Here is a 17,957-nt window from a genome sequence, read left to right on the forward strand (position 1 = left end):
GAAAGAGAGAAAGAGAAAGAGAAAGAGAAAGAGAAAGAGAGAGAGAGAGATTGCTCTCCCCCTACTCCCATACTACTATATGCAAGTAAAACGGGGTCCCCCCCTACTCAGAGAGACAATTTGCCCATGGGACTTATGGGAATGGTGCTAAGTAAAATGGTGCAACAAATGTATAAAAATACAAAATGTATTTCAATTTATATAAAAATATGTTCCCATGGGCAAATAGTCTCTTTGGTTGTTCTGGAATATTATATGGAAGGTCTTTTCTGGAATAGGATTTAACCGCTTCATCCCCAAAGGTAAAACAAATCTAAACGCCCAAGCCCAATTTTGTCATTTTGACAAGTATTCGTAAAACTGTACATAGCACCACAACTACTTTGTGCATCCAAGTGGATTACACTTTGTTTTTTCTGGACAATTGGAGCTTTTATTTGGTTGTAAATTGTAATGGATGCCTCCTGATTTGTTTTTTTTTTTTATATTATCAAAGGAAAACTGGTCCAAAATTGTAAAAAAAAATAAATAAAAACAAGCTGCATATTTCTTGCTACTACCAAAACCTACCACCAAAGAACAGCCCAAAATATATTCTCCTGCTCCTGATGATCGCAGCGATACCACATATATGTATGTTAGTTGTGGTTTGTACCTGTTGTAATGCCCAGAATCAATAGTGTGCATTTTTTTTTTAAATCCTACCTAAAACACACACTGATATGAATTAAAAAAAAAAAAAAAACCTTTGATCCAAACACTAACCCTGGTACTAACCTAGATTAAACCTTGATTTAGGCATTTTTTTTTTTCTTCACACACTTTTTTTGCAAGGACAGAATGATACAATGTCTCGTCCATTCACTGAGACAGAAAACACAGGGGCGCATTTCACAGTGACCGATTGTTGTGATCAGGTGACCTGGCCATTCTGTGTCCCTCTCGATGAGACCCCGGTCTCTGTGCCGGGAGTGCGCTGTGCGGCTCACTGAGCACAAACAAAGAGAGGTCCGCAAATATGCAGCCCCAGAGAAAAAAGCCCAGTCCAATGGGGCCACGTATTTGTGTACTGTCAACATGAAGGGGTTAAAGCAATAGTAAATCGCAGCACTTAAAAAAAATCCCCTGCAAGACAATGGCATACTGTGTTAGTATGCATTGCATACCAGTACAATATGAAATACTTACCTTAGAACAGGTGTCTCAAACTGGCGGCCCTCCAGCTGTTGCGAAACTTCAAGTCCCATGAGGCATCGCAAGGCTAACATTTACAAGCATCACTCCCACAGGCAGAGGCATGATGAGACTTGTAGTTTCGCAACAGCTGGGGGGCCGCCAGTTTGAGACCCCTGCCTTAGAACACAGCCCTCCAGTGGTGCGCTGTCACCGACAGGGCTTCCATCTTCTCTCGGACTTCCTTACATGTTCGTAGGCTCTGGCTGTATAAGTGGCTGGGGCCATGATGATGTCACTCCCGTGCATGTGTGCGGGAGCCCTCGGCTGGGGCATGGAGCTCTGAAGGGCCTGCAGGTATGCCGGACCTTCAGATCACATGCACAGGTGATGTCACCGGCTGCATCCAGTGTGAATATCTCCTAAACACCACAAGTTTAGGAGATATTCACTGTACCTGCAGGTAAGCCTTTCCCCCAAGCCTTAGGCCTGGGGGGAAATCAAGCGATTTTCTTTCCTGCAACCCATGATTGCAGGAAAGAAAAACCATATCATCACCTGTGGCCTGCCTAAAATGTTTTTGCATATTGTAGCATTAGCAGTACCATTCACAGGAAACACCCAAACTCAACAATCTGGAGGACTGTCCGCATTTGGCCATAAAGTAGGTGTAATTATCAGTGGTCTACAACCTTAGGTCATAGAGTGAATTTTGCATATGAATCCACTTTTCTCTACCATTAGAACATTCATACTGGTCTCTTTATTTCCCATTTCTGCTCAGATTTTTGCACACTGCACCTTTCTACATTTTTTGCTTTATGTTCTGAGCACTTAGGTGTTCACACAACACAATAATAACACAACACAAGAATGAAAATTCTAAATCAATCTGCATCATTAAAATGTAATAAGTGTTCATTATTCAAAAGATTACCAGGGATGATAGGCCTTTTCCCTTTATAAATACATTTCAGAGTTCAGTCTTTCCCTATACATGCCCTCTCATTCACATCACTTATGAAATTGTGTAATGTGCATTTGTAGTACACAATGAGAAGGTTATATGTAATTCACTGGCTGTAATACAAAAATGCCTGCACTCAGTAAAATATGCCACTTAATGCCGTTAAAGCTTTTCTCCTTGTAAAGCACAGGCTAAAAATAAAAGCTTTAATGCCATCAAGTACTGATAAGCTTTACTGTAACCTATACTTAGCTTGTGTCTTAGATTATTGCACATCTGCAGCCGCCGCGGCGGTGTTTTACTGATTTCCTGACAATGAAGAGGACCCGCTCTCTTGTAAAACCTCATTAAAACAAAACAATTCGCTTTCCTAACAGTGACTAAGCTCAAAAAAAGAATTATTTTTAACAGCTATAATGGCTACTGTTTTTACTTGCACATTATGAGCAGAGAATTATACTTTTTGAATTTTCCCTGCCAAAAATGTGCAGACAATGCCTTCTGAGGCCATAATGATCTGGTCGGATGGAGGATATGGTTCTTCGACAACCTAAAGACAGAAGTTTTGAATGGACACTTACTCCCATATCACCAAAGCATACCATGTGGTTTGAGTTGGTACACCTATTGTCTGTGTTGGAGAAACCAAGTTGCTCAGAGCCAGGAACTGATAAAGTTCTGTGTAAAAAGATACTAAGAATGTCAGCTAGTGGGTTATGGAAATTCAAAGCAAACTTTTGACTCATCGGTCCAGAGCACTTACTGCCATTTTCTGCATCCCCCAGTTCCAAGGTTTCTGTGCATAGGGCATGGAAACAAAGCTAAGCGACCAACTAGGCATGAAAACATAGGGACTCTGAGGGGGGGCGCAGAAAATGGCAGCAGGTTCTCTGGCCTGACGAGTGTAAATGTGAAATATTTGGCTGTAGCACGAGGCAGTTTTTTTCACGGAAGGGCTGTAGAGCGCTACAATAATGAGTGTTTGCCGGCAACAGTAAAGCATGGTGGAGGTTCCTTGCAAGTCTGGGGTTGCATTTCTGAAAATAGATGTGGAGATTTGGTCAGGATCAATGGTGCCCTCAAGGCTAAGAAATACAGGCATTTGTCATACCATCAGGGAGGTGTGTGATTGGCCCCACATGCATTTTACAGCAAAACAACCACCTCAAACATACAGCCAATGTTATTAACCTCCCTGGCAGTATGATTAGTTCAGATTTTGGCACCAAAGTGGTGCCATTATTTTGCATAGAAATTTGGCGTTTTATATTGTAGGCCTGTAATTCTTAACAATAACACACTTAAATCTGTCCAAACAAGAGTCTAGTAGATATCCCGGGTATGATGAAGTTTGAAACACAAAATCATAAATTATAATGAAGAAATATAAATAATTAAAAAATAATAATAATATAATAAAATAAATTTCCTCATGATCCACTATCGCTCAATTCTGCAAGTGTTCTAATTTACTATCGCTGTTTTCTAGCTGGTCTAAAACCACTTTTGACGTAAAGGGACACTTTTTGGTTGCTATGGACAATCTCCAGTTTCCAGGCAGAAAGAACAGTATATATTATATAAAACTGCATGCAGGGCATTGGACAAAGCATTGGGGACAAAAGGGATGTAAAATGATTTCATACAGTACTGTAATCTGTAAGATTACAGTATGTGTTATGATTTTTACATTTTTTTTTAATTTGCCGCCAGACTCCGCCCCCATGCGTCTCGACGCTCACAGGGAACAAAGCCTGGCACAGGGTGGCTTCGGAAGTGGACAGAGCCCAAGAACACTGCGGGGGACAAATCGCAGGATCCGAGGGACAAGGTAAGTTTACCGCACCAGGATCCTGCAATGCAATCCCGAGTGTGGCTCGGGGTTACCGCTAATGGTGCTGAAATTTAACCCCGAGCCACACTCGGGAAAACCGCCAGGAAGGTTAAGAACTATCTTCAGTGTAAAGAACGAGGAGTCCTGGAAGTGATGGTATGACCCCCACTGAGCCCTGATCTCGACATCATCCAGTCTGTCTGGGATTACATGAGGAGAGAGAAGGATTTGAGGCAGCCTACATCTACAGAAGATCTCTGGTGAGTTCTCCAAGATGTTTGGAACAACCTACCTGCCAAGTTCCTTCAAAAAACTGTGTGCAAGTGTACCTAGGAGAATTGATGCAGTTTTGAAGGCAGAGGGTGGTCACACCAAATGTGGATTTGATTTGGATTTTTCTTCTGTTCTATTTATTTTCATTTTGTTAACTGATAAATATAAAACTATTAAACACTTCTATTTATGAAAGCATTTCTTAATTTACAACATTTTTTCCCCACCCCTGCCTAAAACTTTTGCACAATACTGTACAATATATGTAAATTGCTGTGTAAAATTGTAGGTGCTATTAAATACCTAAAATAACTACATTTAAAATGAGAGCTGCATTCATTTGTATCTTTTCTATCTGCCTGGAATTCGGCTTTAACATTAGAGAGGATTACAGGTAATGATGCGGTTTGCAGTCAGGTTCAGATCTCTGCCTGAAGCACACAATAACCTGGAAAGACACAGACAGGTGGAGAATACAAAGCCGAAGCCCCCGATCTCCAGAGTCCCAGTCATCTGATTTTCAGACATACCTTCAATTTGCCGGAGGAAATGTTCCTTTAATCGTCCCAGTTCTTCTGTGCTCATCAAATTCACTAGAAGGGAGGAGAAGCACACAGTCAATTATTTGTAAAAAAAAGCAAATATCACAGTAAACACTGCTGCCCTTAAAAATGTTGAGAGCTCAGTGATGGTGACCACAAAGTATTCTGACATTTCCTCTAAACTGCTTCAGCCCCTTTGGGCTTTAATATTGACTGGCTTTTTAGAATTGTCAGCAACAAGATCTCTGCACAGGGGATGGGGATGCCTGCTGGGTTTACGTTTCCACTACAAAGAATGCTGCTGGTCCATCAAGTCTCTTCTTACTGCTGTGGGGACAGCAAAACTGCTAGAGGGAAGAGCAAGGAAAGTTGGGCTCTTACCACTGGGGACGGCAGATGCTAGTGCAGGATGGGGCCAAACCAAAACATGAAATTATTTTGGGCGGACTGACCCAAACTAACCACTTAAAGAGGAGTTCCACCCAGGGGGCCGTCAAAAAAAAAAAAAAAATTAAAAGTCAGCAGCTACAAATACTGCAGCTGCTGACTTTTAATTGGAAACTTACCTGTCCCTGGGTCCAGCGATGCGGGGGATCGAAGCCCCGCTCGTCCCCCCCTCCGCTCGTCGGCGCCAGCATTTCAACTGTGGGCGCCGGGCTGTGGTTTCACAGCCTGGCACCCACTGCGCATACGCGAGCGGCGCCGCGCGCCGTGATTGGCCGCTCAATCACCTGGGACCTGTAATGGGTCCCAGATGATTGACAGGAGGGAGGGAGCAGAGTGGAGCCCTTCCTGTGCCTGGGGGGAAATGATGTCACCAGCCCAGGAAAAGGAACAGGCAGACTACGAGGGACCACCTAGCAACAGGCATTTAGAGGTAAGTGAAAAAAAAAAAAATATCCAAATTTTTTTTGTTTTTGTTTTTAGAATTTTTCCAGGTATTTTTGTTTTTTGGGTGGAACCCCACTTTAAGGACCAGGATTTTTCTGCCACTTTATTCACATGCAACAATGAAAATTACTTAGAGCCCCTATATATATATTCCAAATTCATAAACCTGTGCGTTCCTTGTAAACAGTCTCATTCATTACATCAGTTTTTTTTTTTTTTTTTTTTTAATTATTTTTTTTAAATCGAGGCCCTAGAGAGGAAATTGGTGGGTTTTGTAATTTCTTATGTCACATGTCATGCTTTTAAATTGAGCAGGCTCGTGCAACGGTGACAAATAATCTAAATTTTACTATCCACAGGCGATGCTTTAAAAGCCTTTACAGGTTACCACTTCAGACTTACAGAGGAGGTCTGGTTCTAGAACTACTGCCCATGATCTGACATTTGTCATGATACCTTACATGTGTGCGTTCACTTTTTGCGTGTGAGCATAGGGGTATTTTCTTTATTTTTTATTAATTAATTTTGTTTCTATTTTTACACTGTTGGTTTAATTTTTTTTCTTCTTTATCACTTCTATTGCTGTCACAAGGAATGTAAACATCATTGTGACAGCAATAGGCATATGTCAGGTACTCTTTATGGAGGGATCTGGGATCTAAAGGCCCCAAATCCCTCCTCCACCCTTAAACACATTCAAAACACCAAGATCTGTGTTTTTGAATACTTTTGAGCTTTCAAAAATGTCACGGTTTACATCCGGGTAAACTGAAAGTGATGTCAGGTCATTGCTTCCAGGTTATCATAGCAGAGAGCTGATCAAAGCCAATCAAGGCTTTTTTCGGCTGTCCGACTGGCCGGTGGATGCCGCGGCCGGTTGCTCAGGTCTCCTGGTGAGACGGCAGAGCCCGAGCAAGCCACAGGTGGTGTCAGGAAGGGTGGAGATGTCCCCTCCCACTGCTTGTAATAGCAATCGAGCTGCTAGTTAGCTGCTCTGATTGTTAATACAAGAGAGCCCACTATTGGCTCTAAACGACAGTACCGGGGTGATGCCAGCTGCAGGCATCATCCCGGAACAACCACTTGAAGTACAATGATGTACCTGGTATGTGACTGGTCAGCAAGTGGATAATGTGCTGGTGACTTTCTCACAAAATGAAAGCTTTATTTATCAACTAGACATCAAAATGGTTTTCAGACACTTATTTATATTTGACGGGGGGGGGGGGGGGGATGGTGAACAACCTTGTCAGGGTTCCTATGTCCCCACTAAGGAGATTCCTATTACTCCATGCTTACTGCTTACCCCATCACTTGGGTCTGAAATAAAAGGGAAATCTCACTACTGGATACACAGACTGAGCCTTCATGGCTCAAAGAATAATTGAGTCATCAAAAAAACTGTTGTCTTCAGTAAAGAAAAGCTATGAACACAGAACAAGTCATTGTCCAGTATGAAATGCAGGGGTCTCCAAACTTTCTAAACTTTTTGAAAAAAAAAAAAAAACACAACACACCAAAAAACAAAGGGCCAGTTTATTGTCCTTAAGACTTTAGGAGAGCCGGACTATGGCCAGCAGAAGTGGAAATTTTTCTGGCATCAATGGGAGTAAGCCATCACGTTTGGTATGGGTGGGAGGACTAGTGCCCCATTATTGGAGTCAGTGGGAGAAATGATGCCCCAAGGGTGGATAAAGGCAAACAAAGGTCGTATTTGGCCCCCGAGCTGCAGTTTGGAGACCACTGACTGATGTAATGAATGAGACTGTTTACAAGGAACACACAGGTTTATGAATTTGGAATGCATTTAATTTGTTGGCAGTTGATCTCAAGACAAATTCTGCCCAGAGCAACCATAAAATGACTGTAGTGCAGTGGATACAACATGGTGAATGTAATTGGTTGCGATGGTAAAACAAGAACAGCTCTTCCTACTGACACTTTACATGATGAATCTAGTTGTGATCAATAATTAAAATAAACGTAAATAAAGAAAATGTCCGGCCTATCCTTGCCAGTCTCCTAATTGGCATCCAGGGGGCAGCCCAGCTTGCCAATTAGAAATCGCCTTTGGCAGATTCTTTCATATCATACAGGATGTTAGCTGGGTATTTCCCATTATCTCCAACAATCCCCTGCAATATTCCCTCCTGGCTGACAGCACATTTGGCAATGCCATGGTACAGTAATTGCTTTATTCCAATTGTGCGGTTCCTGGGGTGCTTTCATTAAGCATAGACCCTTAGTGCCTGGGGTAATGTAGAGATAATGGGTAAAGCAAACCTAGAATTATACAGTGCAGGAAAGAATGCCATGATAAAATTAGAGAGGAAATTATTCTCGCCTCCTATACCCCTATGTCAACAACAGTGGGATCTGCCTTCCTGCTGGTGTGAACAGTGCTTGGCGGACTGGCTATAGTTAGAGGCTAGATCTTATTTAAGCAGGGAATTACGCTACATTACCAAAAGTATTGGGACACCTGCCGTTACAAGCACATAAACGTTAATGGCATCCCAGTCTTAGTCTGTAGGGTTCAATATTGAGTTGGCCCACCCTTTGCAGCTATAATAGCTTCAACTCTTCTGGGAAGGCTGTCCACAATGCTTAGGAGTGTGTCTATGGGAAGGTTTGACCATTCTTCCAGAAGCGCATTTGTGAGCTCAGGCACTGAGGTGGACAAGAAGGCCTGGCTCCCAGTCTCCCCTCCAATTCATCCCAAAGGTGTTCTATCGGGTTGAGGTCAGGACTCTGTGCAGGCCAGTCAAGTTCCTCCACCCCAAACTTGCCCATCCATGTCTTTATGGACCTTGCTTTGTGTATTGGTCCAAATCATTTGGTGGAGGGGGGATTATGGTGTGGGTTTGTTTTTCAGAGGTTGGGCTTGGCCCCTTAGTTCCAGTAAAGGCAACTCTTAAGGCGTCAGCATACCAAGACATTTTAGACAATGCTCCCAAGTTTGTGGGAACAGTTTGGGGATGGCCCCTTCCTGTTCCAACATGACTGTGCACCAGTGCACAAAGCAATGTCCATAAAGACATGGATGAGCGAGTTTGGGGTGGAGGAACTTGACTGGCTTGCACAGAGTCCTGATCTTAAGCCAATAGAACACCTTTGGGATGAATTAGAGCGGAGACTGAGCCAGGCCTTCTCATCCACATCAGTGCCTAACCTCACAAATGTGCTTCTAAAAAAATGGTAACAAATTTCCCATAAACACACTTCTTAAACTTGTGGACAGCCTTCCGAGAAAAGTTGAAGCTCTTGCAAAGGGTGGGCCAACTCAATATTGAACCCTACGGACTAAGACTGGGATGCCATTAAAGTTCACGTGTGTGTAAAGGCGTCCCAATACTTTTGGTAACATAGTGTATCTTGCAAAAGTTGTTGGAGAAATACCCAATGCAAGACACAGCATACAAGCTAAGGCAGGCTATAGACAGTGCAAAATTCTTTCCTGCAACCAATGGCCTGGGGAGGTCGTCCCTGCTGGGAGAAGACATTGATTATTGCTAGCGGCTATAGCAGCTGCTAGGGATAAATACAAGCAAATCCAGCAGACTGGTTGTTCCAAAGTTGATCGATCCATCAACTTGGTACATTCAGCCTGCCCACACGCGGTTCGAAACTCGGTCGGTTCCTGCTGAACTGGTCAAGAGTCGAACTGTCTATGGCCGGCCAAAGTGACCAGTTTACATACTGATCTTTATCTTCCATCGGCATTCCTACTAGACTAAATACCTGCCCTTTGGAGTCAATGCTGACCTCTCCTCTTAGGATCACTAGTTGCCCGGTTGGCTTCTGACCTGGAAATGGCAGCATTTCCTCTGAATGCTGTGTATGTGTTCTGGGTCTGTGCCTAAACGGTACTGGAACTGGGGTCAGCAAAATAGCCAGGCAACTAACATCATTAGAAGGAGGTCAACAATATTCCAATATTTCTCTAAATGGTCTATCTAAAAAAACAGAAAAATAATAAATGTGAGCACAACTGAGGTTCACCCAAAACAAACACAACATTCCTATAGAAAAAGGACAGGGGTGCACAAACTAAGTGTAGTAGATTGCCATCGCTCATCTCATAGAATTCGTCTGCGTTGTAGATTTGGTCTCATGGGGAGAACTTGCAGGGTAGGATGCTGGTGCAACTGCCGAATGGATCACAGAATGCTGGGGAACCAGACCCAGTAGTCACAGAACCGCTGTGGAACGCATGCAGAGCGCAAGCCCGGGAAGTGGTGATGGCTGGGAGGACCAACTGCAAAAGGAGCGTGGTTACGCATTTGGGAGCGTCAAAGCCATGGCTTGAGAAAAGAGCTTTGATACCCCAAACTCTTAACCACGTCCTTTTGCTGTTGGTCCTCCCAGATGAAATGTCACTTCTGGGTTTGCTCTCTGCGTACGCTCCAGCATGGTTTTGTGACTTCTGGGTCTGACTCTTCATCTCCCCAGCATTCTGTAATCCATCTGTCAGCTGCATAAGCATCCTGCCCTGCAAGTTCTTCCCACGAGGATTCTTTAAGTTTAAAATGTGCATTTGTCCATTTTTAATAAAAGTACTGATTTTCTACACTTAGTTGGCGCCCCTTGCTATCCTATGTTTTTAGAGATCACATTTCAAAGAGCAGCCTGTAGTGGAACTGGATCTTTACTACTCATATTGCTTTAATAGGACTTTTTTTTTTTTTTAAACTTTACAAAAATGTAAACGTTTAGACCAATATGGACTTTTGTTTCTTATCTTTTGAATATCCGGTTTTATATGTGTAATTTATTTTGAGTACCTGGTTACATGTTATCGCCATTCATCCTCTGTTTACAAAATTCCTATATAAAAATAAAATGGCAAACTTTTGGTTGGCAGCAATCCAGTTAGAACTTGCTATTAGTTTGAATTTCCTCTTTGCAAAGAGACTGTAGCAGCACAAGACAGAGCTGTACTGATCTCCACAGCGGGAGAGTCAGAGCACTATTGACCCATAAAGTCTCCGCTAATAACTCAGGTCTATGCAATCAAGCAGCAAGGGCCATGCCATAGATCATAATGACAAACGTCTGCCAGCATCACTTTGTTAGAGGGCAGGATCATCTCTCAAATCAGACAGGTGACACATAATGCAAACCGCGTGAGGTGTGCTGAAAAACTGCAGACTTGTTAAAATAAGTTAACTTCATGTTAATGAGTGCAAACTTTTCCTCGTGTTCAAATTTAAAGTGAGCCTGAATTGAAAAAGTCAAAATTTGCTACTTTTTAGAAATGTTACAGGGGTTGTAAACCTTTGTGTTTTTTCACCTTAATGCATCCTATGCATTAAGGTGAAAAAAAACAGCCGGCGGTGACCGGTCCCCCAGCACCCCCCCCCCCCCCCATTTTACTTACCTGAGCCCTGGAACTTCACCCGGCGGGGACGTGCTGTCCCTCTGCCCGGGGTCCTCGGCGCTTGATTGGATAAGATTGATAGCAGCGCAGCCATTGGCTCCCGCTGCTGTCAATCAAATCCAATGATGCGGGCGCAGGGGCAGAGTCATACACTCGGCGGTTATGGACACCAAATGCTGGACTCGTTATAGCGCCTGCAGGGTAACCCCCCGGGAGAGCTCTTCTCCTAGGGGGAGGAGCTGTGAGAGCCGCCGGGGGACCCCAGAAGAGGAAGTTCGGGGCCACTCTGTGCAAAATGAGCTGCACAGTGGAGGTAAGTATGATATGTTTGTTATTTAAAAAGTAAAAAAAAAAAAAAAAATGAACCCTTATGCCCCGTACACACGGTCGGATTCTCCGATGGAAAATGTCCGATCGGAGCGTGTTGTCGGAAATTCCGACCGTGTGTGGGCTCCATCGGACATTTTCCATCGGATTTTCCGACACACAAAGTTTGAGAGCAGGATATAAAATTTTCCGACAACAAAATCCGTTGTCGGAAATTCCGATCGTGTGTACACAAATCCGACGGACAAAGTGCCACGCATGCTCAGAATAAATAAAGAGATGAAAGCTATTGGCCACTGTCCCGTTTATAGTCCCGACGTACGTGTTTTATGTCACCGCGTTTAAAACGATCGGATTTTCCGACAACTTTGTGTGACCGTGTGTATGCAAGACAAGTTTGAGCTAACATCCGTCGGAAAAAATCCTAGGATTTTGTTGTCGGAATGTCCGAACAAAGTCCGACTGTGTGTACGGGGCATTACAATCACTTTAATTGTGCCCAAGCATGAAAAAGTTATTTTGTCTAAAATTCAAAATTCTTCCTGAAAACTAGCAGGGGGGGTGGTTTTCCAGGAGCTAGAACATGGTGTGGGAGACCTGCGCTATGTGCTGGTTTCCTGCGCTGCATTTCTATTGCACTGCCCTTGCGATCTGCAGCGGGTGTAAATGTAACATTAAAAGACACCTCAAAACACAGGTTGCAAATGCAGTGCGGACAATGGTACCGCGTGATCTGGTTGCACTGCATTTCCAAACATAGTGCATGCATTACTTTTGGTGCAGTGCGATTTCAGCCCATTCAAAATGAATGGGCTGGAATCGCACTGCACAGAACTGCATGTGAATCGTACAATGTTCCTGTGCGATTCATATGCTGTTCTTAGTGTGAATGGGCCCTAAAAGTCTGATATAATGTAGTAAGCAGGATCTACACCAGGTGACCAGCAGACAACAGTCTATTAAGATAACGGACATACCATATTTCTCAATTGTATTACAGATGGATATGTACAGACATATTTTTGCACACTCTGTAAAGAGCTCTATATTTTAAAATCTATTAAAAAGAAAATATTCAAACATCTATATATACACACGAGTGTACTTAACTTTAAAAAACATCTTATGCAAGCAGAGGGAAACACAGCCCATTTGTCTTACTGTCAATCAAGAGGGACAATATTTTGAAGGAATGCACTATTCCTAAGGCAGTAATAAAGTTGTAAGGCAGAGCAAGACTGACCTTTCTGTGTTCTTTGGAGTCACTTTGCCAAGACGCAGAGTGGGAATAAACTGACTTCTTTGCAAACACTACTGAGCTTTCTCAATAAAGTAGGGCAAAGAGCAAACATGCAAATAACAATGTTCAGCTAGCTAACCCCAGATTACAGAAATCACACCATGTTCGTTGAACAGGCTTAAAGCGGAGCTCCAGACGCAAATTTTTTTTTTTTTAAAGCCAGCAGCTACAAGTACTGTAGCTGCTGACTTTTAATAAGGACACTGACCTGTCCAGGGAGCCCGCAATGTCAGCCCCCCCAAGGCCGATTCGTCCACCGGCTCGGGTGCAGGCGCCTCCATTCCAACTAAGGGAAACCGGCAATGGAGCCTTCACAACCGGTTTCCTACTGCGCATGCGCGAGTCTCTTTGTGAATGGCCAGCCCATCTTCTGGGACACACACAGGTCCCAGAAGGAAGCGGAGAAGGAGGAGGGCTCGCCGCAGAAGAGGACGTGACATAATGCGCTGCAGCCAGTCTAGGACAGAAGTAACTTTATTCTTTCTAAAAAGGTAGGCAAGATAGAAAAAAATACAATAGATATTCAAAATCGAGGGGTGGTCTTTAGTTTGAGACCACCTTGTAAAAGTGGGTGGAACTCCGCTTTAAAGGGATTGTAAATATACTATTTGAAATTTTTTTAACCACTAGCCGACCGCCGATATACGTCCTTACTTTGAGGACGGATATCGTTATGGCAGCAGCTAGCTGCCATAACCCCGGTATCCTTGTATTCGGCCGGCTACAAGATAAAAGTGGTCTCTGTGGCGGATTCGCCGCAAGATCACTTTTATCAGTGGCGGGAGATGGGGCCGCCCCTCCTCCCGCCGCACTCCAGTGCCCTCCGCCGCTTACTGGAGCCAAAATGTCACTTCCGCCCATAGCTCTTAAAGGGCCATTTTTTTTTTTTTTAAATGACAATTTTTTTTTTTTTTTGCATTTTAGTGTAAACATCTCAGTCCTTTTGACCCCAGATCTCATATTTAAGAGGTCCTGTCATGCTTTTTTTCTATTACAAAAGTGACACAATTTTTTTTTTTAAACAGTGTAAAAATAAAAAATAAAAAAGGTAAAATAAAGAGAAAAAGGATAAAGAAAAAAAATGTAAAAACGTGCTCCGTCCTGCCGAGCTCGCGTACAGAAGCGAACGCATATGTGAGTAGCACCCGCATATGAAAACAGTGTTCAAACCACACATGTGAGGTATCGCCACGATCGGTAGAGCGAGAGCAATAATTCTAGCCCCAGACCTCCTCTAACTCAAAACATGCAACCTGTAGAATTTTTTAAATGTCCCCTTTGGAGATTTTTAAGGGTAAAAGTTTGTCGCCATTCCACGAGCGGGCGCAATTTTGAAGCGTGAAATGTTGGATATCAATTTACTCGGCGTAACATTATCTTTCACACTATAAAAAAAAAAAAAAATTGGGCTAACTTTTCTCTTGTCTTATTTTTTAATTCAAAAAAGTGTATTTTTTTCCCAAAAAAGTGCGCTTGTAAGACCGCTGCGTAAATACGGTGTGACAGAAAGTATTGCAACAACCATTGTTTGCTCTAGGGTGTTAGAAAAAAAAAGTATAATAATGTTTGGGGGTTCTTAGTAATTTTCTAGCAAAAAAAACCCCAAAAAAACGTTTAACTTGTAAACACCACATCTAAAAAAGAGGCCCGGTCTTTAAGTGGTTAAACATGTTATACTTACTGCTCTGTGCAATGTTTTTTCACAGGGCAGCCCCGAGCCTTCTCTTCTTGGGTCCCCTGCCAGTGCTTCCGGCTCCTCCTCTCTGCAGAGTGCCCCCATAGCAAGCGGCTTGCCATGGGGGCACTTGTGCGAGTTTGCTCCCAAGCTGTGTCTCCATTGACACACACGGCATGACTCGGCCTTGCTCCCTTTCACTGGCTGTGATTTAAAGCAGCAGGAGTGAATGAGAGAGAGAGAGCGTGAGAGAGAACACGAGCGAGAGAGTGAGAGAACACGAGCGAGAGAGTGAGAGAACACGAGCGAGAGAGTGAGAGAACACGAGCGAGAGAGTGAGAGAACACGAGCCAGAGAGAGAGAGAACACGAGCGAGAGAGAGAACACGAGCGAGAGAGAGAGAGAGAACGCGAGAGAGAGAGAGAATGCGAGCGAGAGAGTGAGAGAATGCGAGCGAGAGAGTGAGAGAACGCGAGCGAGAGAGAGAACGCGAGCGAGAGAGTGAGAGAACGCAAGCGAGAGAGTGAGAGAACGCAAGCGAGAGAGTGAGAGAACGCAAGCGAGAGAGTGAGAGAAAGCGAGAGCGCGAGCGAGAGAGAGCGCGAGCGAGTGAGAGTGAGAGAGAGAGCGCGAGCGAGTGAGAGTGAGAGAGAGAGCGCGAGCGAGTGAGAGTGAGCGCGAGCAAGTGAGAGTGAGAGCGAGAGCGTGCGCGCGAGAGAGTGAGTGAGCGCGAGCAAGAGAATGCTAGCGAGAGAGCCTGAACAGTACAGTCAAGTACTGTAATACGTTTTTAGTAAAAAGTAAGTTTGAGGGTAAAGTATAAAAGACTTACATTGTTCTTTGCTGTAATGCTGATATCTTCGTTGTGCAACGGGTCTAGATTCCAGGGCGGAGTTCTCACTCGATTGTGATTGGCTGGTACTTGGCCACAGCTGGCCATGACAGAAAGCAGTCCTAGGATTCTGTAGAGAGTTGCTTTGTTCCAGTACTCCCTGTCTACAGCTAGACAGGCTGCGAGCTCCCGCGTCCAGCCATTTCTCAGAGTAGCGGGGTACCTGCGAGTCATACTGGGGAAGGAGGGACCGGTCATTCAGCTGTCTGAACTTATAAAGCTTTTGCTGGGTCGGTTTAGAACACTCTGTATCCGCATACAAATCTTTATTCTGTGCGTACTGGACAATCCAGCCGATCTTTTTGCTCAAGATGGTCTTGACCTCCTCATAGGGACTTTTGGCGATTTTGGAATGGGAACAGTCTTGGTTTGCAATCTTATGATATTTCTCAAAACAGTCCTTGTGCCCCCGTACAGACTTGGTGTGCAGAAGATCAGACCTAGGGATCCCTGGAAAACGAAAAAACAATTTAAATATATCGCTCTGAGTGATAACCAAAATCATTTTCTTTTCCATACAGAGGTCTGATGATGAAAAGGAAAAACAGCCGTCAGAACAAACAGAATGCTGGATATGTTATCACTGATGAGTAAGAGCTTTAAAAACAGAGCAACTGTTCAAACATCAAAAAACAGATAAAAAAAAAAAACACCAGCAAATGCTATCAGCCATGTGTTTTCATTATATAAACATACATGTAATGCTTCAAATCTTCTGCCATGGCAGATACATAACAGCTTGTTAGGTGTGCAGACAATGATTAAAAGATTAGTCCACCAAAACATATTATTTTAGCCTTTGGTAAAAGCTAGGGGTGGATCATCAACCCGCTTCTTAAAGTGGTAGTAAACTGGGCAGAAAAAAAAATAAATAAAAAAATTGGGTCCCATGCAGGACCTCCAGCGGCGCGATTTCCCTGCTGCCAGGGATTCATCTTTACCAGGTCTTCCTTCCGCGTTTGTGGGCTCTGGCCATTTGAATGGCCGGGGCCACGATGACATCACTCCCGCACAAGCAAGTGGGAGCTGCAACCACGGCACTCTGCTTTCCACAGCATACTGGGTGCCCTGAATTCAGAGCTTCACTGCGTGGGTAACATCATCAGCTATTGCAGATGTGTACATCTCCTGAACGTGCACCATATTCATTGTGCCTACAGGCAAGCCTGATCCTAAGCTTACCGGTAGGTACAAATTAAGATTACTACCGCTTTAAAGTGTATTAATTCCCACAGGGCACAAATCAGCATCACTGGATGGCTGAGGGCACTCCCAGCACAGAGACTGAGCTGTCAATGACAGCTCTCGTCCCCACTAACAATCAGTAGCCAGTGGGATCAGCTTCGGATCATGTGACCCTTGTTAAAGCAAATCCACGCTGGTCTCATGATCGATGACCCTTCCTGCTCCCCTGGGGGTACAGACCCTAGTAAAGGCACGCTGGGTGGGAAGGGGATATATCTCAATTCAGATGATACTGTCAAAAGTCTTGTGAGCTGAGAATGTGCTGAGGCTCTCTTTAGTCACAACTCTCCTATTGTCCTAGGGTGACAACGCTGTTCCTCCTTAGATTCAGTACAGCATTGTCACCCTAGGACAGAAGTATGTTAAGAAGAAAAAATATACTGCTGCCACACCTAAGTACTGGAAAGCTGAAACAGATTACATTTTTGTTCTCAGGTATAAATACTCTTTATTGTAGTGCTTCAGCCAAAAAAGTTCAAACCTCTGCCAGGCTTTTGTTGCTGTGTCTCCCCATAAACATGCCTTTAAATATTTTAATAAAGCATGACTGGAAAGGAGTAGAAATCAATTTAGAGTGGTCAGTGGAACTAGTATCCCTAATGGAAAATATCCTATCTATTTCACTGCAGTGACAACCCAAATTTTTGACTCTTCTCTCCAACTTGGAAATGTGGCCATGTTACAACCTATATGTGGGTATAACATGGCACATGGTCACAAGGATTAACTAAGGCTAAATGTTACTCTAGAGTCCTGTAGGCAACAAAGAAGAGTTGGACCCAGGTGCACGACTCAACCAATTTTTAAGCCGGCCATATTGCTCGGTTCTCTCATCAACACAATCAGTGTTGATGGGGAAATCCCTCCCATGGAACCATTGTGTTCTCCTGGCAGGGGAAGCTGCCCCCACCGGGAGAACCCAGAGATTACTGCTAGCGGCTATAATAGCTTCTAGCAATAATCTCATGTAAAATCGGACAGGCTGGTTGTACCCAAGTAAATTGATTGATCCACTTGGGTACGTTTAGCCTATCCATACATGGTTTGAATCTCGGCCAGTCCCCAATGAACCGGCCAAGATTCGAACCCTCTATGGCCGGCTTTAGCGTCCGCATGTGCTACTTTTCACCTACCAAGAATGCTAAATCTTCCCGTTACTACAATAGCAAAATATCTGTGCCCTAGTTCCCACCTTCACCTACTTGTCATAAAAGAGGGAAGTTCCAAGTCTGCTTGTTGGATTTTCAATAGTTACTGTTGGAGTACAGCAAGAGGAATCCGGGTGTATTGGTGCTTTAAATACCCAGAAAATAAATACAGATTTGAATCTGGGTTCCTCGTCCCTTCTCTCAAACATTAGATTAGTTACATTTGCCTAGAGTCATTTCATTTTGCAGGCACATGGGGCTTTATTGAGGTGACTATTGAAGATACCAATATTCTACATTGTTTATGAAC

At 43.7% G+C, this 17,957-nt stretch overlaps 1 protein-coding gene across 1 annotated transcript in view; it reads right to left on the bottom strand.

Moving 5' to 3' along the window:
• Positions 1-17,957, bottom strand: part of LG02H21orf91 (linkage group 02 C21orf91 homolog) — a gene marked incomplete in the record, with an annotated part of 67,900 nt that overhangs the window by 4,745 nt on the left and 45,198 nt on the right. The window contains 2 exon segments of the mRNA XM_073617068.1: positions 4,778-4,840; positions 15,195-15,704. Of these exon segments, the coding sequence (XP_073473169.1) occupies positions 4,778-4,840; positions 15,195-15,704 (573 nt within the window).

This window comes from Aquarana catesbeiana, linkage group LG02, assembly GCF_042186555.1.
Source record: "Aquarana catesbeiana isolate 2022-GZ linkage group LG02, ASM4218655v1, whole genome shotgun sequence".
In the NCBI taxonomy this organism is placed as follows: domain Eukaryota; kingdom Metazoa; phylum Chordata; class Amphibia; order Anura; family Ranidae; genus Aquarana; species Aquarana catesbeiana.